Source organism: Vigna unguiculata, chromosome 8, assembly GCF_037176805.1.
Source record: "Vigna unguiculata cultivar grain cowpea cultivar isolate G323 ecotype 2 chromosome 8, ASM3717680v1, whole genome shotgun sequence".
In the NCBI taxonomy this organism is placed as follows: domain Eukaryota; kingdom Viridiplantae; phylum Streptophyta; class Magnoliopsida; order Fabales; family Fabaceae; genus Vigna; species Vigna unguiculata.
In genome coordinates, this window is record NC_140799.1 from 38575801 (window position 1) to 38601438 (window position 25638).

Below are 25638 nucleotides of genomic sequence, written 5' to 3' on the forward strand. Positions count from 1 at the left end.
AAAAATTTTTTTGAAAAAATTTCGAAACAGGTAATCTGAATGTCACATTTATGAAGGTAAAGTTTTTACCTTAAAAGTGATGAAGGTGCAGATAGAAATTGTGAGGATGCAGGAAGAAAAAGCCTTGGATGCTTACACAAACATTGAGCTTAGAGTTACTTAAATTTTGTACTTTGAAGTTTGGGCCACGTCCATCCAACGAAGAGACTAAACAGGATTTGGTGAAACCTTAAAGAATAAAGTTTGGATTAATATAAAGTTTAAGAGTGAAAGGCTATCTTATTATAAAATGAAAATATCACTATTTTTAACTGTTTACATTTAGGGCACTATTTTTTTTTTTTAAGTGTAGAGACTACTGAAGTAAATTTTGTTTCTCTTAATAGAGAGTATTTTCCACTAATATGATCAGAAATCCAACCACCAAAATATATTTAAGAATTCAAACCAACCATGCAAAGCTTCATTGATTGATTAGGGTTTAGGTTAGTAAGAGCATGGATTAAGGTTAATGAAATGAGTTAGCTTATATTTAAAATTAATATATAAATGGAAAATAAATTAAGTTGATCATAGTTTTTGCCAAGATATGTGTGTAGTGTAGATAAGTGTAGTGCAGAGGAGAAAAAGAAGCAGAATTAATGAAGGAGGAAGACTTAAAGTGAAGAGTTGAAGTCAATGGTCATACTCAGCTTGTCGTGTGGGCAATGCCAACAACAAAACACATTGTTAGAAAAACTGAACGAGTTAAGTACATTTTATTTCGAATTATAATACATTATACTTTATTTTTTATATTTATTTTGTTTGATAAAAAAAAACTCAACCCATCCATCTATATTTAATAAAATTCCAATCCAATTAATGTATTAAAATTCACTTGTGAACAAAATTAATTAGATTGGTTTTGATATTGACGAGAGTATCTATTGTTTTTGAAAGACAATATATATGAATCATAAAATTAATTGAATGAATTTGAAATCGTGAATGGATGAGATGAATGTACTTGTGGATGTATAAATAATAGAATAAATGAAGTATTTTGATTCTCCTAGTCATTAATATGAATGACTATGAAATATGAAATTTGTCTAAAGTTAAAAAGTAAAGATACATGATTCGCATAATTTTTAATTGATATAAATACGAATATTCGTAAATTTTTGTCAAAGTACTATACTTCGTATACCCCAAACCCTGTATATATAAATAGATAAACATAAGAAACTTCAAAGAAAATAGAAAAAGAAAAAAGGTCTCAAAATTTATTTAAAAAACTGTAGTCTGTGGGAATAATATAGGAAGTAATTATTAAACAATTATAATAAATATAAAAATATATTCAATATATACAATACGTGTTACCTATACACATCAAACACATCAAACATCACCAAATCCAGCATGTTCAACAAGTTAGGCAAAAGACTACTAAAGACTTTGGTAAAAGAGTACAACGTTTCACATTGCGTTGTACTATTCCAACACCAATTCGGGGTGTTCAACACGCCCAGATTCTTGATTCTGTGTTGGAAAGGCTTCACAAAGTTTGTAAACTCCACCACCCAATGGAGAACAGATTCAGATTATCAATTTTCTTCATGCTATGGGCTTCTATGGTGCTCAGTGCAGAATCCGAGTGTAAGAGGGATTGTGATTTAGCTCTAGCTTCCTACTCTCTAACAGGAGGTGACCTGACATATGTATCAAAGCTTATGAAATCCGAGGTTCTTTCAAAACCTGAAGATATTCTTCCCTACAACAGTGAAACCATAAAAAACAAAGATCAGGTTCCAGCCTTTACCAGAGTGAACGTTCCATTCCCATGCGATTGCATTGGAGATTTTCTTGGTCATGTATTCCAATACGACGTTGTATCAGGTGACACTTACACCTCCATTGCCACGAATTATTCCGATTTGACCACTGCTCAGTTGTTGCAAAGCTTCAACACAAATTCACAAACCGGTGTTCCTGATACCGCCACTGTTAATGTCTTCGTTAACTGTTCCTGTGGGAACAGTGAAGTTTCCAAGGCTTATGGATTGTTCATCACATACCCTCTTAGAACTGAAGATTCTTTGCAGTCAATTGCTAACAAGACTGGGATAGAGAGTGACTTGCTTCTTAAGTACAACCCTGGTGTAAATTTTAGCCAAGGGAGTGGTTTGGTTTATATTCCAGGGAAAGGTACATTCTTGCTTTGCTACTATGGTTCTATCTTTCACCATATTTACTAGGAACTGTTAACTTTGACACATGCCTCACATATTCTTGGTCCTTTACTTTCAGACCAAAATGGTGCCTATGTTCCCCTTCATCAAAGGTGATTCTTTTACCTTATTTTGTCCACTCTATTTGCAGATGAAGTTGACTAATTTTTTCAATCTTAGTAACCTGCTGATCTTAATGGATGTATTTTCATTTTCAGCACTGGAGGTTGGACCTTCTCACTCCCCCAAAAAGTTCTTTTTTGTTGATGAACAATTTCGTTTGAGTTTGATTTTAATATCAGACGCAAGGTTAGGATATCCTCAAAGTACAATGTAAACCTACTTTCTTCTCGTATATTGTTTCTACAAAAGCAGGTCTTGCACTAAGAGTTATCGCTGGAATATCTGGTGGAGTAGTAACGGCACTTCTGCTATTGGCAATTTGTGGGTATGTTACATATTACCGAAGAAAGAAGGTATGGAAGAGGAATTTGCTCAAAGAAGAATTCACGATGAACTCGGCTAGAATTATGAATGGTATATTTTCTTCTACTTTTTTTCATCTTATTCTTCCTTCTCTTTGATTCAAAACAAAATCAACTTATAATGCAAAGTTGGCATAAAGATGAAAACTCTCCAATACTGGTCTCAACACACCTTAGCCCTTTAAATAGTTAAATAGGTAAGTACTTTTGCACTGAAACCTTGCCTGATTTGGATACTTCTCAGCACTCATCCAATCATGTTATATAAGTAAGTATAAATCTTACCTTTTAAAATGGTTTTGTAATGTTAAATTAAACTTAAAGTCTTAAAGTCTACTTCTTAAAATGAGTTTAATGACCTCAGAGTCATCTAAAGTTGTTTTTATCGATCATCATTAATGTTTTGGCGTAAAAATAGATAAGTCGGTTTCACAATACATAATACAAGCCTGTTTCATAAAATTGAAACTTAGAGTCCAGTACTTAAAGATATTTTTCCCTCCAATTTCAGAATATTAGCTGGTCTCGATATAGTTTTTGTTGGCTGTGTAAAACTAGTGTTCTGATTGAACTCTGTCTTCCTCTGCTTCATATCATGAAACGGAAGAGCAGCACAAATAGAAAATGAGAATATAGTTGACGATAGGGTATAGTAACTTCTGTTTATCGTCCCACTTTCAGATGAAGCCTGTGATGTTCCTGATGTAGAAGGTGGTGCCAACACCATTAGGGTCGACAATTCAGGAGAGTTTTCATATGAAGAACTAGCCAATGCTACAAATAACTTCAGTCTGGCTAATAAAATTGGTCAAGGTGGTTTTGGGAAAGTCTATTACGCAGAGCTTAATGGCGAGGTTTGTAATGTCTATTGTCAATTTTTAGTTTCGATCACACGTAGGTTATCATGTCCTCACGTGGTTTTCCCAAGTTTCCCATTTTAATATTCATGTCTCCTATAGTTATAAAGAAGTCCTCTCTAATTACACAGAAAGCTGCAGTAAAAAAGATGGACATGCAAGCAACAAGAGAATTTCTAGCTGAACTGAAAGTATTGACACGTGTTCATCACTTGAACCTGGTATTATTTGAAATTTGGAGCATTTTTTTATGTTTCCGTTTAACAAAGAGGATTGCTGCTTTAAAACCTAAATATCTTTCTACTGATAACCATGTAGGTGCGTTTGATTGGATATTGTATTGAGAGCTCCCTTTTCCTTGTTTATGAATACATCGAGAATGGCAACTTAGGACAACATCTACGTAGATCAGGTTACATGAGCACATTAAAAACATCCATTTTCAGTACTAGAGCTTTTGTTTGATTGTTCAGTGTAATGCTTTTGTAAGTTAACGATAAAGTCAAGTTTGTTTCCAGATTTTAATCCTTTGCCATGGTCTTCCCGAGTTCAAATTGCTCTGGATTCTGCCAGAGGTCTGCAGTACATTCATGAGCACACCGTGCCTGTATATATCCATCGCGACATAAAGTCAGAAAACATTTTAATAGACAAAAAGTTATGTGCCAAGGTACTACAATATGTTTCATTAACTTTTGTTGGGATCTTATTACTAACTTTCTACTTGGGATTTTGTTGGAAGTCTCGTATCTATTAGAAATAAGACAAAATTATAGTATATAACTGAGTGTAAATCTTATTTTATAAACTGATTTTATAATGTTGAGTTAGGTTTAAAGTTCACTTTTTTACAGGTTGCAGACTTTGGTTTAACCAAGTTGATTGATGTTGGAAGTTCATCACTTCTCACAGCTAATATGAAGGGCACATTTGGTTACATGCCACCGGAGTATGCATATGGCAACGTTTCTCCCAAAATTGATGTCTATGCTTTTGGTGTTGTTCTTTATGAACTGATTTCTGCTAAAGAAGCATTGATCACGGGTGGTGTACATGGTGCTGAATTAAAGGGCCTTGTGTCTTTGGTGATTGATTCTTCACACCACTTTTCAATGACAACCTAGTAATCTTACATAAACAATTAAGAATTACAATTTCCCTTTCTTGTGTTTAATCTGCTAGTGTTATGTATGGCAGTTTGATGCAGCTTTTGATCAGCAAGATCCCACAGAAGGTCTTAAGAAACTGGTGGATCCTAGGTTAGAAGATAACTACCCAATCGATTCGGTCATCAAGGTATGAGTTACCACAAAGTATAAGCATTTTTTGTATTTCTGATTTCAAAAACTTAGGCCAGTTTCGCTTTTGCAGATGGCACTACTTGGCAAAGCATGCACAGAGAACGATCCACAACAACGTCCAAACATGAGTTCTGTTGTGGTTACTCTCACAGCACTTACTTCAAATAGTGAGGACTGGGATATTGCTTCCATCATTGAAAATCCAACTCTGGCAAATCTAATGTCTGGGAAATAGGAAAAACAGAATGTAGAATACAAAATGTCACCATTCATCTACAAATTATGTGATAACTCTACTTCCTTTCCCACAACTATGTACAACTGAAATCTATATTTGCTTGTAGCATGATTTGTAGTAAACAAACTTCTTTTGTCACTGATTTTTTTTTCTTGCTTTCCGAAAAATTGCATGGCAGAAACTTTTAAATATAATGATCTGATTATAATAGAGTCGACAAAAAAAAATTTCTTGCGAAAAAATGAAAATGAATTTTGATGAAAATCACAATAAAAAAAATAATATCTTATTCCATATGTACACTATAAATTTAATATGGTTGAACATCAACAAATTACAACAGAAAAATAATATTTTTAACAACAAATTACAAACATTCTCAGACAACTTTCTAGTGAAAAACTTATTTACAAAAGAAAAGAAACAAACGCATTGTATTCATTTGGAAATGATAGATAGATAGATATAGAGAGAAAGAGAGAAAGAGAAAGCAAAGACAAAAGAAATGAGAGAAACTAAAAACTACAAAGATACCCTTAACCTGAAGAGGATAGAATACAAGCTTTAAAATTGTAACCCACCTTACTAATTACTAATTAACTGCGAAATATATGTAAAGAGATAAATATTCAAAAATATAGACGTGTAATAAACTAAAAAAATGTACTTATGTAATTTACGGAGCTTAAATATTTTGCATAAAATAGCAGATCTCAGCTCGAGTGATTTTAATATATTCTAATTTTTGACACTATACTACAAATAAATAAAATATTATATATATTTTCAACTTTATAAAATGTACTTTATTATTGTATTGATATTAGGTGTAATGAAGAGCATTAACAAAGTAAGAGATAATATAATTAATTGACGAAATTTATATTCTTTTAACTAGTTAATAATGCTTACAAAGATAATATTAATTTATTAAGAGAAACATCAAATCAAATAACATTATCAATTAATTAATCTCTAGACAATACGCCATTAATTGTTTTTTATAAATTAAAAATATGATTACATTACATGTGAGATGAAAATCAGATTTCTCCATGAAGCACTCTTTGACATTTCCAAATAAAGAATCTGGATTCTTTATTAATTTTTTTTTCTGTTACTCTATCGTATTTTCGTAATACATTAATTATTATTAATTTTAATATTTTAAAATATATTAAAAAAATATTTAAAATATTAATAATGTGTATTTTTAATGCTCAGTTGAAAAATCAGCATAAAAAAATCAATAAAGAATCTGGACTGATAAAGAATATGGACTCATCATTAAGTGAAAGATCTAGATTCTCCTATTAGGAGATGTGGGACTTTATATGCTATTGGCTTTATCTCGCAGATTCCTTTTTGTTTGTTATGAGTGAAAGTCAAGTTGGATACAGGCGTGCCTCAAAATATAAAAATGGAAATTGTTCTGCGTTTGTTAGAACCATGAGAGGACACAATTCGAAGTCGTTAATTTGTTGGCAAATTGGCCGACACTGTTGGCATTTCGGATACAAAGGATCAGACAAAGCCAACGTTCGCAATCACAAAGATTCCCTGCTAGTTGTACAATGCATCCTCGTCAAACATAACCATTAATATATGCAGAGTTCAACAGTTATTCCCTCAATAAGTGACATGCAAGTTGCTACACAAGAATAAATAAATAAACAAAGGACATTCAAGTCAACTTCAATTATTTTCTACCCAATTGTAGTACTGTTCCTTCCACACTCTCGTTGAAACTGTTAAACGTTATAACCTATCAGGTGTTTGTGCAGAAAATAAAAAACCATAAACGTGGGCATATGAATTCATAGTTTAAGTTCATTCACTCATGTAATTACACCCTTTTTATGTTTGAGTTACTTATTTCATAACGTGTGTGTTTTAGAAGTGGAAGTGTGACATGGTTTCAAGGCAAAAAAGTGAATATGATTATTGGCCTATAACAGGTGTAGAAAGTCTTAGAAATCTAGTTTTCTGATTTGCGTTTCTTTATGTTCCTTTTATTGATCACTAATCCAATGGAACTCAGAAAAGGGTTACTGCTGTTGTTTTTGTTGCTGGAGTACGTTTGTTGCAATGTTGAAGCAAAGTGTTCGAAGGGATGTAATGTAGCTTTAGGTTCCTATTACGTGAGTACAGGGATGTCCTTGGATGATATAACACCCTTGATGAAATCAAGCGTTGTGTCCAATTCTGACGATATAATAAGCTACAATAAAGACAAAATATTCAATAACAATGTCTTCTACTTTGACAGAATCAATGTTCCATTTCCCTGTGACTGTATCAGTGATGAGTTTCTGGGGCATGTGTTTGAGTACTCAGCTGCTGAAGGTGACACCTATGATTCGATTGCCAAAGTGGAATATGCCGATCTCACCACTGTTGAGCTTTTGAGGAGATTCAACAGTTATGGCCAAAATGGTATACCAAAAAATGCCAAGGTTAATGTCACGGTTAAATGTTCTTGTGGGAACAGCCAGGTTTCACAAGACTATGGTTTGTTTATTACATATCCACTCAGACCTGGCAATAATTTGCATGATATTGCCAACGAGGCTCATCTTGATGCACAGTTGCTGCAGAATTATAATCCTGGAGTCAATTTCAGCAAAGAGAGTGAGATTGTTTTCATTCCAGGAAGAGGTATGCTCTTCTCTTACATCATGTTAGTAATGTATTTTGACATTGACAAAATTTAGATACAGTTAGATACTTCTACTGATGTTTTCCTATGTTTCGGAGTTTTATTTTGGTAAACCTTTATTGTAAACTTTCTGATGTAAATTACCAGGCAAAAATTCAACATCTCTGATCAGAGAGTATCTTTCTTTTGGTATATTATCAGCATGTTGGGGGTTAAAACAATCATTTTGTTCTTGTTCAAAGCATTTTGGATAACCTTTTATGCATTTGCTTGACGTTTTAATTTTGTTTAACTTGCCAGATCAATTTGGAGAGTATGTTCCCTTGCACCCTAGGTGGGTTACTTTGGTTGTCTCACCTTTCATGCTGAATTATGCACATAGAGTTGAATATTGCTGCATGTTTGATTCTATCTTTTTAACTTTAATTTTCTTTTCCATCTTGCAGAAACACAGGTTTGGCTCTCAAACTTTATAGGGAGTTGGTTATAAGAAGATTATTTTCAGCTTAATGTTCATATAAATATGAGAACACAAAGAAAAAGTCAGTGTCTCAGAACTTAAATTCGGTTCTGTATATAAGCAGGTCTAGCTAAGGGTGATGTTGCTGGAATATCCATAGCAGGAATATGCGGTCTTCTGTTACTAGTAATCTGCATATATGTTAAATTCTTCAAGAAGAAGGAAGGAGAGAAACCTAAATTGCCAACAGAAAATTCTAGGGCGTTTTCAACTCAAGATGGTACGGTTAAATTTTTGTATTCATACAACACATACCTTTTAAACTATTCACATAACACATATTCTTAGTAATGGGGGAGTTTTAGTACTATAACCCCTTATTTTCATTGACACATTCTTCTCTTAATCTTGGATCCCTTATAAAAAAATGCCTGCTATTTATCAACCTTTTCAAAGTTTACATGTAATCAACTCTGCATATTCCTAGAATTTGATATGTACTAGCTTAATGGCCATGATACTACTTGTTGATTTTTCTTCCTCTTCTGAGTACAGCCTCTGGAAGTGCAGAATATGAAATTTCAGGATCCAGTGGGACTGCTACTGCTGCTGGCCTTACAGGAATTATGGTGGCAAAATCGATGGAGTTCACTTATCAAGAACTAGCAAAGGCTACAAATAACTTCAGTTTGGAGAATAAAATTGGTCAAGGTGGATTTGGAGCTGTGTATTATGCAGAATTGAGAGGCGAGGTACTTACATGTATAATCAATTTTATAACATAATCAGACAAAATACCAGTAAAAGAAAACAAAACGAAACACACAAGATTTTACTTTTAGCCAAGTGATGTAATTGGTGCATATAAAGGCTTTTCCCTGGTGATTGATATTTCAGAATTCAGATTAGAATAGTAGAGATATGTTTAAATTGTAAGGTTTTAAGTTCATTACATTGTGTATGAGATAAATAAAATAATTAAGTGTTTAAGAAACAAGTAATTTCATTGAATAAGCAAGTTTTTGCTTTTAATTCCATTTCAGGTTAACCATCTACCTTTTTGGCTTTACTCATTATTTTTTTCTATGCAGAAAACTGCAATTAAAAAGATGGACGTGCAAGCATCTACTGAATTTCTTTGTGAGTTGAAGGTCTTAACTCACGTTCATCACTTGAATCTGGTACAACATCCTTCAAACAACTCCAAGCACGTGGATGGATACTTAACCATTTTCTGTAAAGTTTGAATAACATTAAGTCTGTTAAAAAGTAAATATTCTTGGTGATTTTATGAACAAGAATTACATAACAGTTTATAATTATCCTGAAAAGTTCTTTCTGCAAATCCAAGTGATAATCCTACAAATTAACATTAGATCTACATTACTTTGTAGCATGCCAAACATAAACTGTGAAATCTTATCTTACTTCTGTGATGGTAGTTTGTGAGTGTCAACAGGGTTTACTTCTTGGGCTAAACAGTTCCAAGAGTGTTCTATATCTTCTTCTGTATTCATGTAACTATCTTTCATGAAAACCACAGGTGCGTTTGATTGGATATTGCGTTGAAGGATCTCTTTTCCTTGTGTATGAACATATTGACAACGGAAACTTAGGCCAATATTTGCATGGTACAGGTGAGATCAGCTTGGGTTGATGCATAATTATCTTTATCTGTGATGTTACCTTACTGTGGAATGATCAATGATGGTAATAACATGATTCCAGGAAAAGATCCTTTGCCATGGTCTAGCCGAGTGCAAATTGCTCTAGATTCAGCAAGAGGCCTTGAATATATTCACGAGCACACTGTGCCAGTGTATATCCATCGTGATGTAAAATCTGCAAATATATTAATAGACAAAAATTTCCGTGGAAAGGTTACTCTGCTACCACTAATCATAAACCTGATTTTCCCATTCTTCTTTGATAAAATAAGTAAGGTTTTAAATACAGGTAGCAGATTTTGGCTTGACTAAACTTATTGAAGTTGGAGGGTCCACACTTCACACTCGTCTTGTGGGAACATTTGGATACATGCCACCAGAGTATGATTTGTTATGTTGTGTTAAATGATACCACCCCCTATATGAAATTTGGATTTAGTTGATTATGTGAATTTTCTGCAGATATGCTCAATATGGTGATGTCTCTCCAAAAGTAGATGTGTACGCTTTTGGAGTGGTTCTTTATGAACTTATTTCTGCAAAGAATGCTGTTCTGAAAACAGGTGAATTTGTTGCTGAATCCAAGGGCCTTGTAGCTTTGGTGAGTCTTCAAACTCCTCTGAACCATTCTACTGAAAGACACTCTCAATTCACAAATTTACATATCTACTTGAACAGAAATGAAGTTACCCTTCACTTGTTTTGTATTGCAGTTTGAAGAAGCACTTAATCAGAGTAATCCTTCAGAAGCTATTCGCAAACTGGTGGATCCCAGGCTTGGAGAAAACTATCCAATTGATTCAGTTCTCAAGGTGGTAACATTTTTCTGTGAAAATAATTTGAATGTTTATATCTTGCACTGTCAAAACTTAGCATGTTGATTGTTTGAGTTGTAGATTGCTCAACTTGGGAGAGCTTGTACAAGAGATAATCCACTTCTACGCCCAAGTATGAGGTCTATAGTTGTTGCTCTTATGACACTTTCATCACCTACTGAGGATTTTGACGATGAAACTGCTTCCTACGAAAATCAAACTCTCATAAATCTATTGTCTGTAAGGTGAAGGTTCTTTGAACCTATTGCACCATGTTTTCAATGACCTTTGAAAGCAGGTGTGTAAGGTTTGACAAGTTTGTACATGAATGGAATTGGGATTTTAAAATTAGTTTTGTGGATTTTCTTCTATCTGATTTGATAACCTTCTGTCTCGTATTCTTAAATTCTTTCGTTAAAAATTTTGGATTGATTATTCTCTTTATTAGGAGGTTTATATTCTTTAAGGACATGATTAGAATCTCCATCTTGGAAAGGTCGATTCTATATAGACTTTAGTTAGAATTGCATCACGATTACTGAAAAGTGAAGAAGTATCCTTAAATCTAATTTTAATGCCAAATTTTCAGGGGAAAGCGGAAAATATCTATACTTAGCAAGATTTCAATGACAAAATCAAACGTAGTCCAATTTTGAATAGTTTACGTGCAACAGAAAGCTCTTTTTTTTTATGTAAGTTTAAGCTGTCCAAATGTACAAATTTTAAGTTCAATTAATAAGTTCAAAACCTTTCCTTTTTGATTATGAAACTCCTAACTCATTTTCTAGCCATACACATGGCTGTTATTGTTCTTACACACATAGTATCTCCTTGGGTATCAAATATTACAAATATTTAATAAAATAGGGCTAATTAGAAAATTTAACAATACCATAGTACAAATGGTCCTAAACATATTTGTAAGGTTTTTCAATAAATTTTAAAAAGAGTATTCAAAAGATACTGTGCGAAAGATCCTTATTTTGTATGTGCAAAATAACAACAGACTAACAATATAGCTGTCCAGTGTCTTAACAATGGAGCTTTAATGGCTGGTGACAGTATACATTCTTTTCTTCATAGAGAAGAGTACTCCGCTGGGGACGAGAATCCAAGAAGAAATTGGAAGCAAGAAATGTTCAGCTATAAATAACAGTTTCTTTACAAACTGTGTTGGTTAACATGCATAAAGTGAAGATTCCAATTAGACATTGATATCTTTTAGGCTTATGATTTCCACGTGCATAAACATTACTATATGATCCAGAAAATCCTACCTATGTTTCAAGATCGAGAGAGACGCTGAAGAGGCACCATGAACATGGAAGAAACAAAGTGGGTGGTCCAAATCAAGGAGGAGCTCAAGAGCAATGGTATCTCTTCAGAGCATGAGAAGGAACAATGGCAGAGACATTCCATATACAAGATTCCTTCACGAGTCACTGCGTTGAACAAAAGGGCGTACAGGCCCCAAGCAGTGTCATTTGGTCCTTATCATCATGGTGAAGAGCATTTGAAGGACATGGAAGATCACAAGCATCGAGCTCTGCTCCATTTTCTCCAGAGGTGCAAAAAGCCGATTGAGCTTATCTTCCACTGCATGGATCAAGTGGTTGAAGAGTTGAGAGGCTCGTACAATCCACTGGATGAAATCTGGATGCAGGACAGACCAAGGTTCGTGCAGATGATGATTGTTGATGGGTGTTTCATGTTGGAGATTCTGAGAGCCAATGATGGTGTTCCTGATGATTATGCAGAAAACGATCCTGTGTTTGGACAACACGGGAAACTGAATGTGGTGCCATATATCAAACGCGACATGCTTATGCTCGAGAATCAGCTTCCCTTCTCGGTTCTTCGTATATTGATTGAGCTTGAGAATGACACAAACCAGGTAACCGATTGTTATACAGAAGGAACGTAAATTACATTACATATGTTTCTAAACTCACACTGAAATTCATATACATGACAGGGAGAAGAGTTACTGATGAAGCAAATGTTGAAGTTCTTCTCCGCAGGCACACCAGAAACAAGAACCCTAGGCAAATGTATGCACGTGTTGGACGTCTACAGAAAAAGCCTCATCTACCAAGGACCCACTCACCGAACGCGCGTCTCCAAACCAAAACGCAGAAGAAGGTTCCACGGCGACGACGAGATCATCCGCTCCGCAACAGAGCTCCAGGACGCCGGAATCCGCTTCATGAAAAGCCGCACACACAGCCTCGGCGACGTCTCCTTCGGCGGCGGCGTGCTTCGGCTCCCAACCCTGGTGGTGGACGACACCACCGAGTACATGTTCCTGAACCTGATCGCCTTCGAGCGGCTCCACGCGGAAGCAGGAAACGACGTCACCTCGTACATATTCTTCATGGACACTATCATCGACAGCGAGATGGACGTGGCGCTTCTCCACCGGAACGGGATTCTGGTGAACGCTCTCGGCAGCGACAAGGCGGTTGCGAAACTGTTCAACTCGCTTTCGAGGGACATTGCTGTGGATCCGCATGGAGTGTTAGATGTGGTGAGGATGAGCATGAGTAACTACTGCAAGAAACCATGGAACATGTGGCGCGCCAATCTCATCCACACCTACTTCAGAAATCCTTGGGCTATTGTGTCCCTTGTTGCTGCCGTTTTTCTCTTCGCTCTTACCATTGTTCAGACCGTTTACACCATTGCACAGTTTTATCAACCTTCAACTCCTAACTCCCCCTCCTCCTCCTTCGTCAAACCTTCACCAAAACCATGGCGTCGTCCCTGATTCATTCAGATCCCTCACACCTTCAACTTTTATTTATTCTGTTTCAATATTTTTCATTCTTGCTCATGTATATTTGTTCTTCCTAAATCCCTGTAAAATTTACTGTAAATATTACTGTTAAAGGATAAACTTAGATACAATTTTAAAGATTCTTTTGATGTTATTATTCCAATCAGAATATTGGAGTTTTATATCACTAATTGATCTATAAAAGTTTTGGTTAAAATCCAACATAATTTAATAGAATGAATTTCAGTTTAACTGGGTATGTTTTGTCTTTAGATTATTCATTAATTTCTTTTATTTATTACTCCTCATCCTAAGTAGAGATGGCAAATAAATCCGTCCCCGTGGGTATTGTCCGAACCCGTCCCCGTTTTGATAGGGAATCCCCGCATTGACTGGGAATGGGTATGGGGAATCCCCGACTTTTTCAGTTGGGTATGGGGATGGATATGGGGATGTACATATACCCGCCATAATACCCGTCCCCGCCATATCTCCATTCTCGTTTAAATTATTAAAATATTCACAATTAATTAAGTAACTCCTATATATATATATATATATATATATATATATATATATATATATATATATATATATATATATGAGTTACTTAATTAATTGTGAATATTTTAATATATATATATATATATATATATATATATATTTTTTTTTTTCTTTTTTTTTTCTTTTAATTATTTCATTTGTCATGAAACTCATTCTCATCTCCAATATATTTTTTATCTTATCATAACCTTTATGTAATTATGTTAAAATGATGTATGTTAATAAAAAAAAATATTATGCCTCACATTTGAATATTTATATTATTTTTTAATATTTTTATTTATTATAAATTTTCCTTTCACATGAGAATGTTTATACTCTCAATTTAAGATAATATAAAAAAATTCTTTACTTATTATTATTATTATTATTATTAATTTTTGTTTAATTTGAAGAACTCTTTTGTTTCATTGAAATAATTTTCGTTATTTTTCAACCATTAAGTATATATGTTGATATTTGAAAAGTTTTCTTAGTTCTCTAAGATATTTTTCATCTTATCATACCTTAGTTATACATTTGATTTCCTTTGTGTGATTTTTTTCGATAGTCTCTCAAATTATTTCTAAAACACACATTTGTTAGCTTTTTAATATTTTTATTTATTGTTTTTATTTTTATCATGTAGAATAATATTTCGATATATTCTATCTAATTATTTTTTATTTTATAACTCATTGTTAATCATAATGTAATTTTTTCACTTTCAATTCTGTTTGAAGTGGTTAAAATTATATATATATATATAATGATATTTAGGGATAGTATATGATAATTCACTACAAGAAAAACATGAAATGGTGACTGATTTAGTCAGTAACCCATATCAGTCACTATTTTTCATCATTGGTGGTAGTAGTTGATTTATTGTCTGAATCAATGACTAAATTAGTGACTGATCCAATGATCGAATCGATACTTGATTTAATGACCAATTTAATTACTAATTTATTTGTAATTTAATGACAAATTTTTTGGTCACTAATGATATTTCTATTTAATTTTAACCACTTCAAACGTAATTTAATAATTAGTTCTCTAATGTATTTTTTATTTTATCATACCTTAATTATACATTTGATTTCCTTTGTGCGATTTCTTTCGATAGTCTCTCAAATTATTTCTAAAACACACATTTGTTAGTTTTTTAATATTTTTATTTATTGTTTATTTTCATCATGTAGAATAATATTTCGATATATTCTATCTAATTTTTGTTATTTTATAACTCACTATTAATCATACTGTAATTTTTTTCACTTTAATTATATAAATAACTTTTATTTACTACAATATAAAAATTTAATGTAATTGCTATGAATATTTTTTTGTCACTATCCAACATATATTGAAGTTCAAAAGATACAAAATCTATGTCAAAATTTTATTATTATGTTTATTATTTGTTCTTTGTGTCATTTTGATCAAGTGATGTATTATAACTTTTATTAGTGTATAAAAAAGAGATTTATTATAATTTAAAAAATTGAAGTAAACAAACATTTAAAATATATTTTAATTTGAATATTTTTTTTCCTTTTATTATTATGTTTATTATTTGTTCTTTGTGTCATTTTGATCAAGTGATATATTATAACTTTTATTAGTGTATAAAAAAGAGATTCATTAGAATTTAAAAAATTGAAGTAAACAAACATTTAAAATATATTTTAATTTGAATATTTGTTTTCCTTTTATATTTTTTTGAAATATTTTTTAATTTTATCAACTAAGTTCATCAATGTTGTAGTTTGCAAATTTAATAAATGTTTTGGTTCACATGAAATTTTATTTTGTATTCTAATATAAAATGTAAACAATTATAATTTATTTTAAGGTATTTGGCATCAAAGAAAATCCTCCTAATATTGAATATTTCATAATATTATGTTTTCTTTACCGTAATTTTTTTTCTTTTATAAAAATTAATAGTGAAGTAGTTAGAACACGGGTACGGGAATGGGTACGAGATTATACCCGTTACCCGGTGGGGATGGGGATGAGAAAAAAATTTGATACCCGTTGGGTTTGGGTATGGGGATGTGGATGAATTTTTTATGCGGGGATGAGTATGGGATAACGAAACCCGTCCCCGCCCCGCCCCGTTGCCATCCCTAATCCTAAGTGATACAATTAAGAAATATCACACACATAACACTTACAAATTGTTCTGTTGATATATAGTTTGTGAATGGTGTTGCACATATTCTCCTAATCAAACTTTTATTCATTTATCTGGTGGATGTTTAATTTTTTATATTTTGTTTTTATTTCTTCAATATTCTATTTTTTGACTTGAATTTCATTTAGTCTAAATGTAATGTAATATATTATATTGCATTTTCATTTTAGACAAACATGTATGGTTTCAATATTATATTGCATTAATTATAATTTGATTTTTTTAATCTTGTTAGATATAATTTAAATAAGTTATTATTCTTTTTTAATTTTATGCCAAATTTTATTTAATATGTTAAAAATATATATTAAACTATAATTGTATACTATAATTTTATAAAATTTATAAGAATATAAGTAAGACAAAATAAGTAAAACAAATTTGTATATAATCTAAAATTATTTTCACACACGTTAAAAACAAAATTTCATAAAAAGTATATGAGAATTAAGTTACACATAAATTTCCTAAAAAGTAACTTTAATCACAAATCATCTTTTATATACAGATCTTAAAATTTTATTATAAAAAATTACCTCAATTTATTTCCAATTTATTTCTTTGTTTTATATCAAACACAAGGCCATGGAATTTACGTGTGCGATGACGAAAGAAAGAAAACAAAATCCAATATTTACATTACACGTTCCAACACATGAAAGACGGGTTTAGTCGATCTGCAAAAGAAAGGCCCAGACTTTTCTAGAACCAAACAACTAAATATCAAAACATTAAATTAAATTCATCTAGGAAGCACACCGACCAACAACAATAAAAGAAGGGAAAACCAACAACAATGGTTTATTCAAAATTCACTTCTTGATTCGATACGATTCATCCACAAATTGGAACTCCATCCTTTCCTTAATCAGCAGCATCAACACATCACATAGAGAGATATGGATTTTGAACTGAGAAGAGCAAGAGAAAAGCTAGAGAAAGAACAGAGGGAGAGGAAGGAAAGAGCGAGGTTGAAAGTGCTGAAGGAAAAAAAGGCCAAAGAAGAGGCTCAGAAGCAAAAGGAAGCCCTCGAAGCAGTTCAAAGATCTCGTCGTATTGATGCGGTACAAGCGCAACTAAAGGTATCCACACCCCTTTCATTACTATCAAACCCTTTCCTTCTTCTTCAATATGTTCTTTTTTAAAGGGTAATATTGTTATTGGGTCCTTCAGATTGATTTCTGTGTTAAATTGTTGAAAACTAGAGCTGTAATACTGTAGATTGTTCTGTAGAGATATTAACTTTGAAGCAAACGTAGGTAGGGTTGGAAAATCTGACATGTGAAATTTTCACCCCTTTTGCCATCTCCAGATTTTGCATTTTTCTTTCTTGTTTTGGGCTGTTCAGTACATTATGTCTACCTTTTGCTAGGATCAGGCCTTGTCATTTGTCAGATCATGCCCTAGGTTGATTATCTCACTCCATAAATTAATCCTTGTAGTATAAGGACGAGGATAGTCAAATTTCCACTTTTGATTTAACATTGATTTTATGCTCCCTGTTTTCTACCTTTACGGTATATGGCTGGTATATGGCTGTCAAAACGCTTTCTTTATACTTGTACAAAAATGACAAATATGTGATTCAACAATTATGTTCATTGGAAAGTTCAAATTGAGTGGAGTATTCATAGTAGTCCATATTGTTTTGTGATGTGTTATGGTGGTGTGGTTGTCAAACCTTCAAAAGTGGTATATTAAGAAGAGCTAGTTGGCGTCGAACAACCGTTCACACCAAAGCTTGAGCTGTAAGCTGGTGGCCTAGAAGAGTTTAATCTCTAACATGGCCCTTTAAGCAGTAAGCTTTTGAGGGGCTCAACTAGTGAAAATAATCTTGCTAATATACGTATACAAATGTTTACCTTACCTTCCAGCACAAAATTGTGGCTGCAAATACTTCCTTTATGTCTACATTGTTAGTGTGAAATACTAAGTGATTCCCTTCTCAATTCAGGCTGACCAACAGATGCAAGAAAACCTACTTGCTGGCAGAGGAATAGTGTTTTATAGACTACTAGAGGCTGTACCCTATCAAGGTGGTGGAGATAAGATCAAGCTTCCCCCTTCTTGCTTCACCGAACTGTCTGATCAGGGCGCTTTTGATAAGGGACCCTTATACTTTCAATTGTCATTAGTTCACAAGGAAAGTTCTTCAAGCATCCAAGATATTGATAAAGAGAAACAAGGGACCACCCATTCAGGAGTTTTAGAATTCACTGCTGATGAAGGTTCAGTGGGTCTTCCTCCTCATGTTTGGAATAATTTATTTTCTGAAGGCACACAGGAGTCTCCATTAGTTGAAATCCGCTATGTTTGGCTTCCAAAAGGGACATATGCAAAACTTCAACCTGAAAGAGTAGGATTTTCTGACTTGCCAAATCATAAGGCTATCCTTGAAACATCTCTTCGGCAGCATGCTACCCTTTCTCAAGGTGACATTCTAACTGTAAACTATGGAGAACTTGCATACAAATTAAGGGTCCTGGAGTTAAAACCTTCTTCAAGTGTATCTGTTTTAGAAACTGATATTGAAGTTGACATAGTTGATCCTGATACATCTTCAGAAAAGACAGATGAACATGTTTTAATGCCACTTTCATTTGGAATGTCACAGTTTGGAACAGTAGAAGAAGGAAAGTTTGTGTATTATAAATTTTCCATAGACAATAATGTCATATGGGAGAAACTATCTTCTGGGAATTCTTGTATTGAGGTAAAACTAGAATCAGAGACTGGTGGGGGGGACACTGATCTTTTTATCTCTAAACATCCTCTCATATTCCCTACACGACACCAGCATGAATGGTCATCTCATGATATTGGCTCAAAGACTTTGATTCTTAGCTCTAGAGATGAAAGCTTGGGTGTGGGAACTTACAGCATTGGTATCTATGGCTTCAAGGGAGTGACTAACTATAAAATATCAGTAGTGGTCCAGGATAACTTCAACCAAAAAGTTGGTCAGCAAGCATCATCTTCTGTGTCATCTATGGAAATGGATACTGAACAATGTAGGAACTGCAAGCATTATATACCCACTAGGACTATTGCACTGCATGAAGCCTACTGTAGGAGGCACATTGTTGTATGTCAGCGTGCAGGCTGTGGAGTTGTTCTTAGGATTGAAGAGTTCAATAACCACGTTCACTGTGACAGATGTGGTCAGGCATTCCAGCAGGTAGAATTAGAAAAGCACATGAAAGTTTTTCATGAGCCACTTCACTGCCCGTGTGGAATAACCCTCGAGAAAGAGCAAATGGTAAGCTGCACATCTCTCGTTCTTTCTCTTTTCAATGTTCTAATTCTTCTTTTTGTCTCTATATCTGCGATTCATTATTTACCGTGTCATGTGTTGATGCTATTATGTCGATACTATTATGCCTATCCAAATTTATATCTTCCTGAGATAGGTGAGTTTAATTTGTAGAATTAATCTTTGAAGTATGGAATTATACTTGTTTTTCCAACATTTGGAGAGGTTTTAGGAGATGGATGTATTTCAAACGAGCATGTTCGGCATTCCCTTTTGAGAAATTGGAAATGATTAAGAGACATGAATTCTTGAAATGTGTCTCTTCTTAATTTCCTAATCATAAGGAGTGCAGGGATCCTGAATTTTGTCTTTTGTTGTCAATTTGTATAAAAAATGACTAAGTTTTCCTTGTACTAGGTGGAGCATCAAGCTTCGGTTTGCCCCCTGCGTCTTATTACATGCCGGTTTTGTGGTGATATGGTTCAAGCTGGGAATTCTGCCATGGATGTCCGTGACAGATTAAGAGGTTTGTCAGAGCATGAGAGTGTTTGTGGTTCCAGGACTGCGCCCTGTGATTCTTGTGGGCGTTCCGTGATGTTGAAGGACATGGACATTCACCAAATTGCTGTTCACCAAAAAGGCTAATTCTGATATTTCATCATAACAGCAACTTGTGAAGGATTGCATCTAGGTAATAAATAGAAATCAAAAGAAACAGAAGGAAATTAAAGAACAAGACTGGTAGATGGCAGAGCAGAAACATCTCTATGTTCTACAATGGGCAACCGGCTGTGGATATATTTTACTGTCTCTGTTCTTGTTATTCATTATGTAGGAAATTATGATAGTGAATCACTTCTCTTTCTTTGAGGAAATTGTTTGAGATGCTGTATGTTTTACATTACCATTGTTTGTGCAGAGGAAAAATTACAATTCTTTTATAAATATTTGGTTAAAGAAACCTCTTCTAAGTTGCAATTACTAGTGTAAACTGTTGTGGGTTCTTGGATAGTAGTAGTCCTTGATTGCCTTATAAAGGTGAAAGACTTGAAACAACTCAGGTGAGGAAGAATCATAAAATCTCAGTTTTTCTTGTTCATTAGTCTCTTCTTTATTGTCTTGGAGAACGTTTGTCTCATGATAGTGAATTTGCATTTTAAGAAATCATATCTCAAAAGTACTAATCTAGGAATGTTATTCTAATACACATGTTTACTTGATATTTAATAATGCTAAAACAAAGTTTTTTTTTTTTTTAATTTAAACTTGAAAAATAAAAGTGAAAAGGAAAAACAGAAGAATGCAATGAGAGTGGATAACTATAATTGGCAGTAAACTTATTTCCGTGAAAGTATGAGATACTTATTCTGTCATAATATAGACAATTTAAAATGTGAGCATAAATTTATGCAGTATACATTATTCGTATTTCACCTTCCAAATCTCTTTATTTTCCTTTAATTTTTCACTCTCCCTTTAATCCAAATAAATATAAAATTTAAAAAAAAGAAGAAGAAAAAAGATAGAGATTAAAAGGAAAAGTAATATCTAAATATTTTATTTACTTTCGCTCTTTATATATGTTTTCTTGTCTCTATGTATTTAGATGTAAGTTAATGTGAATGAAAAGTATTCAACCTTTTGCCGTTGTTTTTATGTATTTGTCCGTTTTCTTTCTCATTTTTTAATAATTAATTTCACATTACTTATCTTTGAGTTTACAAATGAGATAAAAGTTATTAACAAAAATAACAATATAGTTACTTTCAATAAAATTATTAATTATTTCCATAAATTATTTAAATTTTGCTTGCAGCAGTGCAATGGCTTGTTCTGTCTGTCTTACATCATAAAGTACAAACATAGAGACAATAATAAATCTGATAAATACAAAGCATAGAAATATTTAAGTAAAATATACACTATATATGTATTCATAATAATCAAAGCAATCTCACCTAGTTTATAACCTGAAGTTTGTCAATTGGGTGCATTCAAAGTCTTTTACTTGGAAGAGAAGAAAATAAAGAGGAAAACTATTGTGCAGAAAGTTCTTCTCTTACATGGGGTGCTTTCAATTGGCATATGTTATATTCCATTTGCTGCTTCTCAATTTTCCTTCTTACACTTCTTTATGTAACCATCATGATAAATCTTCTTTGTTACAATTCAAAAACTCAATTAATGTCAACACTTCACATTATTATTCATGGCTTGATGTTTGTTCCTCTTCTTCCTCCAAGACAGAATCTTGGACAAATGGAACATATTGTTGTCAGTGGAATGGAATCACGTGCGACAAGTCTGGTCACGTGATTGGTCTTGACCTTAGCTGCAGTCATCTTCAAGGTCAAATTCATCCCAATAGCACCATCTTTAGCTTAAAGCATCTTCAACAACTCAACCTAGCCTACAATGATTTTTCTGGGTCTTCATTATCTTCTGGAATCGGTGATCTTGTGAATCTAGTGCATCTAAATTTATCATACACCGTAATTAAAGGTGATGTTCCCTCCACAATCTCTCACTTGTCAAAGTTAGTATCACTTGATCTCAGTAACAACTGGGGATCAGTTGATGATCCTATGCCCATGTACTTGTCTATCAGAATTGATGCATACACTTGGAACAAACTCATTACCAATGCAACTAAGTTAAGAGAGATTCATTTAGATGGCATAGACATGTCTTCTATAAGACAGAACTCTTTGTCATTGCTAACCAATCTATCTTCCACTTTGATCTCTCTTAGTCTCTCAAGCACCAACTTACAAGGGAAATTCCCAAGTGGAATACTTTGTTTACCAAATCTTCAAAAGATAGATCTTTCATCCAATGAAGGGCTAAGAGGTGAACTTCCAAAATCTAACTTGAGCACTCTGATGAGGTACTTGGATCTCTCTGACACTTCTTTCTCAGGAGAAATTCCTAACTCCATAGGCCAATCCAAGTCTTTTAACTATATCAATCTTGGTGGTTGCAAATTTGATGGATTGATTCCCTCATCATTGTTTCATCTAACTCAACTTTCTCTTTTAGAGTTATCAGGTAACGGGTTAGTTGGCATGATTCCATCTACAATCACTCAATTTCCAAAATTACGCACTCTAGGATTAGCTGGTAACAAGTTAAATGGGACAATTCCAAGTTGGTGTTATTCTCTACCCTCCTTATCACGGTTGTATCTCAATGACAACCAGTTCACGGGCTCAGTTGGTGAATTCTCAACCTATTCTTTAGAGTATTTGTATCTCTCTAATAACAATCTGCAAGGTGATTTTCCAAATTCAATATTTGAATTGGAAAATCTTGTTGACTTGCGTTTGTCATCAAACAACTTGACAGCTCTTGTGGACTCTCACCAATTTTCAAAGTTAAAAAATCTAATTTTGCTTGATCTTTCTCACAATGCTTTTATCTCCATCAACTTCGATAACAGTGCTGATATCTTACCCAACCTTCGATTATTATATTTATCCTCGTGTAACATAAGTACTTTTCCAAAATTCTTAGCAAATCTACAAAATATGGAAGAATTGGATCTGTCTAATAACAAAATTCATGGAAGCATTCCCCAAGGATTTCTTGAGCAGCTCTTGCACTGGAAGAACATTGAAACTATTGATCTGAGTTTTAACAAGCTGCAGGGAGATCTTCCAATTCCACCCAGTGGCACAGAAGATTTTCTAATCTCAAATAATGAGCTAAGTGGTGACATTTCTTCAAAAATTTGCAAGGCAAGCTCTCTCCGTATACTCAACTTGGCTCATAACAACTAATCAGGTGACATTCCACAATGCCTGGGAACATTCCCTTCTCTTGAAGTGTTAGATTTGCAAATGAACAACCTTTACGGAAACATACCACAGAACTTTCTTGAGGAAAATGCGTTTGAGACAATAAAGTTGAATGGAAACAAGCTCAAAGGACCATTACCACAGTCTTTGGCTCGCTGCACAAGGCTCCAAGTTTTGGACCTTGGAAACAATGACATTGAGGATACATTTCCCCATTGGTTGGAAACTCTCCAAGAGTTACAAGTACTTAGTCTACGGTCAAATAAATTTCATGGTGTCATCACATGTTTGGGTACTGAGCATCCATTTCCCATGTTGAAAATATTTGATGTCTCTGATAACAACTTCAGTGGCCCTTTGCCAGCATCATACTTCAAGAACTTTCAAGGAATGAAGAACGTGAGTGACAACAAAAAAGGTGGTTCGCTGTATATGGATACTCATGGATTATACAATGATTCCATAGTGGTCGTAATGAAAGGTCGATACATGGAGCTGGAGAGGATATTAACTACTTTCACAACTATTGATTTATCAGACAACATGTTCGAAGGAGAAATTCCAAAACTCATTGGAGAATTGATTTCCCTTAGAGGGCTTAACCTTTCCCACAATGGAATCACTGGTACCATCCCACAGTCTTTGAGTAGTTTGAGAAATTTGGAATGGTTGGATCTCTCCTGGAACCAGTTGAAGGGTGAGATTCCAATGGCCTTGAGTAGTTTGAATTTTCTTGCGGCGTTGAACCTTTCACAGAACCAGTTTGAGGGAGTGATACCTAGAGGTGGACAATTTAACACATTTGAGAATGATTCTTATGCTGGAAACCCAATGTTGTGTGGAATACCTTTGTCAAAACCATGCAATGAGGATAAAAAATGGTCACCAATTTCAACAGTTGATCATGAAGAATCAGGATTTGGGTGGAAAACTGTGACAGTGGGATATGCATGTGGGGTGCTTTTGGGAGTCATCTTGGGTTGTCATTTATTCTTCACTGGAAAACCTCAGTGGCTTGCCACACTTGTTGAAGCTTTGTTGAATGTAAGAATGATAAAAACAAAAGGTATAAACCTTGTAAATTGCTGAGGAATGAACTAGTTTAGATTAGTTCTGCGTTTCTATTATGCTATACATTAATAGTTTTGCTACATATTTTATGTATTTTTGTTCATTATATAGAAATATAATAATTATGTTTTTTTATTTGTTTCATAATGTAATAAAGTTGTATTATGATAGGACAAACTTTGATTCAACGGGTCTAGTAAAATTAAGATGACTTCACAATAATATCTCTTCATACTCATGGATAACAGTAAATTAATTTATATTTTAGTTCTCTTTAGAAGCACCAATTTGGCATAATATATATAATCTAATTGACCATTCATTTGATCTTATTCATCTACTTTCAGTCTCTTAAAACTGTCACTTCAAGGTAATAATGTTTTCTTAATATATCCTTCACAATATCAAGGCATTACACTTTCAATTATTCGGGCTAAAACACTAAAATTCGTTCATTCATCAATTCGCATGCAATTCGTATGTAAATCTCGAGCTTGAGGCTCATGTATTGCTGAGACATGTTAAATATACATATTAATGATATATAAATATAAATCAAATAATTTATAACCATTTAACTTAAATATTCATTGACATATATGATAATAATTTATCAAATAATAAATATTAAATAATTAATTTGTTTATTTTATTTATTGAGAATATTCTTTAAATTTGGTCCAAGTCTACAAAATTTATAAATACAAATTAATTTTATAACGAATATTGAGTAAATTTTCATTCTCACAAACTTTTGTACATGTAGTATCGTACTTTAACTGATTTGGCGTTGAAAAATCTAATCATCATTGATCGCCAACAACTTAACAACCAACTATTATAGGTAGAATTTAACTTTTTCAAAATTTTAACTTTTTTACCTCAAGAGATTTACATTCTTTTGTGATAAAAAAACTGATAATATTTATTTTGATCAACACTTTTAGGCTCTAATGAAAATTTTAGATTTACATGCAAAAAGTAGTTTGAAAAAAGACTATCAAATTAATATATTCAAATTCCATAAAATGGAAGAAAATAACAAAAGAAAAAACGGAAAAAACTACGCTGTACCGACTTGAGCATTTCCATCAATCCAATTCCAACTTCAATATTCCCAAGCCTTCACAAACATGAATTAAAAATTTAAAAATGTAATTTTTCCCTAATACGAGTGACATATCATATAAAAAAATAATAATTAGTTCAATATGATAAATATTAATTTTTTTAGTATAATAAAAAGTTAATTTTAATATTAAAGTTATAATTCACTAAATTTTCATAATTAAAGTAA

At 33.1% G+C, this 25638-nt stretch overlaps 6 protein-coding genes across 6 annotated transcripts; all 6 read left to right on the forward strand.

Moving 5' to 3' along the window:
* Positions 1–1392: 1392 nt before the first annotated feature.
* Positions 1393–5235, forward strand: LOC114193587 (lysM domain receptor-like kinase 3). The gene is made up of 11 exons (XM_028083452.2): positions 1393–2193; positions 2296–2329; positions 2435–2442; positions 2592–2753; positions 3383–3555; positions 3690–3779; positions 3877–3970; positions 4077–4228; positions 4413–4643; positions 4756–4854; positions 4930–5235. Exons 1-11 carry the CDS (start codon positions 1572–1574, stop codon positions 5092–5094), a joined length of 1830 nt encoding a protein of 609 aa, XP_027939253.2. The 5' UTR covers positions 1393–1571; the 3' UTR covers positions 5095–5235.
* Positions 5236–6821: 1586 nt separating this feature from the next.
* LOC114194003 (lysM domain receptor-like kinase 3) lies at positions 6822–11104 on the forward strand. Its single transcript, XM_028084024.2, has 12 exons — positions 6822–7755; positions 8057–8090; positions 8203–8210; positions 8338–8496; positions 8772–8968; positions 9308–9397; positions 9760–9853; positions 9945–10096; positions 10173–10264; positions 10346–10484; positions 10597–10695; positions 10780–11104. Exons 1-12 carry the CDS (start codon positions 7101–7103, stop codon positions 10945–10947), a joined length of 1887 nt encoding a protein of 628 aa, XP_027939825.2. The 5' UTR covers positions 6822–7100; the 3' UTR covers positions 10948–11104.
* An 826-nt stretch (positions 11105–11930) lies between these two features.
* LOC114195470 (UPF0481 protein At3g47200-like) lies at positions 11931–13616 on the forward strand. Its single transcript, XM_028085953.2, has 2 exons — positions 11931–12592; positions 12674–13616. The coding sequence occupies exons 1-2, from the start codon at positions 12014–12016 to the stop codon at positions 13463–13465; spliced, it is 1371 nt and encodes a 456-aa protein (XP_027941754.2). The 5' UTR covers positions 11931–12013; the 3' UTR covers positions 13466–13616.
* A 3325-nt stretch (positions 13617–16941) lies between these two features.
* LOC114194413 (Ubiquitin fusion degradation UFD1 family protein) lies at positions 16942–20572 on the forward strand. The gene is made up of 3 exons (XM_028084607.2): positions 16942–17302; positions 18175–19479; positions 19891–20572. Exons 1-3 carry the CDS (start codon positions 17120–17122, stop codon positions 20116–20118), a joined length of 1716 nt encoding a protein of 571 aa, XP_027940408.2. The 5' UTR covers positions 16942–17119; the 3' UTR covers positions 20119–20572.
* A 964-nt stretch (positions 20573–21536) lies between these two features.
* On the forward strand, positions 21537–23252 carry LOC146884464 (receptor-like protein 41). The gene has a single exon (XM_085665717.1). The coding sequence runs from the start codon at positions 21537–21539 to the stop codon at positions 23250–23252; it is 1716 nt and encodes a 571-aa protein (XP_085521843.1).
* On the forward strand, positions 21709–24413 carry LOC114195148 (receptor-like protein 52). The gene has a single exon (XM_028085539.2). It carries the CDS (start codon positions 23313–23315, stop codon positions 24357–24359), a length of 1047 nt encoding a protein of 348 aa, XP_027941340.2. The 5' UTR covers positions 21709–23312; the 3' UTR covers positions 24360–24413.
* Positions 24414–25638: the final 1225 nt, after the last annotated feature.

Excerpts from the sequence above, each read along its gene's own strand:
- LOC114195470 (XM_028085953.2), top strand. The coding sequence starts at position 12,014 with ATGAACATGGAAGAAACAAAGTGGGTGGTCCAAATCAAGGAGGAGCTC. Across the intron at positions 12,593-12,673 it reads TTGAGAATGACACAAACCAG|GGAGAAGAGTTACTGATGAA; the intron begins GTAACCGATTGT and ends TATACATGACAG.
- LOC114194413 (XM_028084607.2), top strand. The coding sequence starts at position 17,120 with ATGGATTTTGAACTGAGAAGAGCAAGAGAAAAGCTAGAGAAAGAACAG. Across the intron at positions 17,303-18,174 it reads CGGTACAAGCGCAACTAAAG|GCTGACCAACAGATGCAAGA; the intron begins GTATCCACACCC and ends TTCTCAATTCAG. Across the intron at positions 19,480-19,890 it reads CCCTCGAGAAAGAGCAAATG|GTGGAGCATCAAGCTTCGGT; the intron begins GTAAGCTGCACA and ends TCCTTGTACTAG.
- LOC114195148 (XM_028085539.2), top strand. The coding sequence starts at position 23,313 with ATGAACAACCTTTACGGAAACATACCACAGAACTTTCTTGAGGAAAAT.
- LOC114193587 (XM_028083452.2), top strand. The coding sequence starts at position 1,572 with ATGGAGAACAGATTCAGATTATCAATTTTCTTCATGCTATGGGCTTCT. Across the intron at positions 3,556-3,689 it reads ACGCAGAGCTTAATGGCGAG|AAAGCTGCAGTAAAAAAGAT; the intron begins GTTTGTAATGTC and ends CTAATTACACAG. Across the intron at positions 4,855-4,929 it reads CAATCGATTCGGTCATCAAG|ATGGCACTACTTGGCAAAGC; the intron begins GTATGAGTTACC and ends TCGCTTTTGCAG.
- LOC146884464 (XM_085665717.1), top strand. The coding sequence starts at position 21,537 with ATGGGGTGCTTTCAATTGGCATATGTTATATTCCATTTGCTGCTTCTC.
- LOC114194003 (XM_028084024.2), top strand. The coding sequence starts at position 7,101 with ATGTTCCTTTTATTGATCACTAATCCAATGGAACTCAGAAAAGGGTTA. Across the intron at positions 9,854-9,944 it reads CCAATATTTGCATGGTACAG|GAAAAGATCCTTTGCCATGG; the intron begins GTGAGATCAGCT and ends ACATGATTCCAG. Across the intron at positions 10,097-10,172 it reads ACAAAAATTTCCGTGGAAAG|GTAGCAGATTTTGGCTTGAC; the intron begins GTTACTCTGCTA and ends TTTTAAATACAG.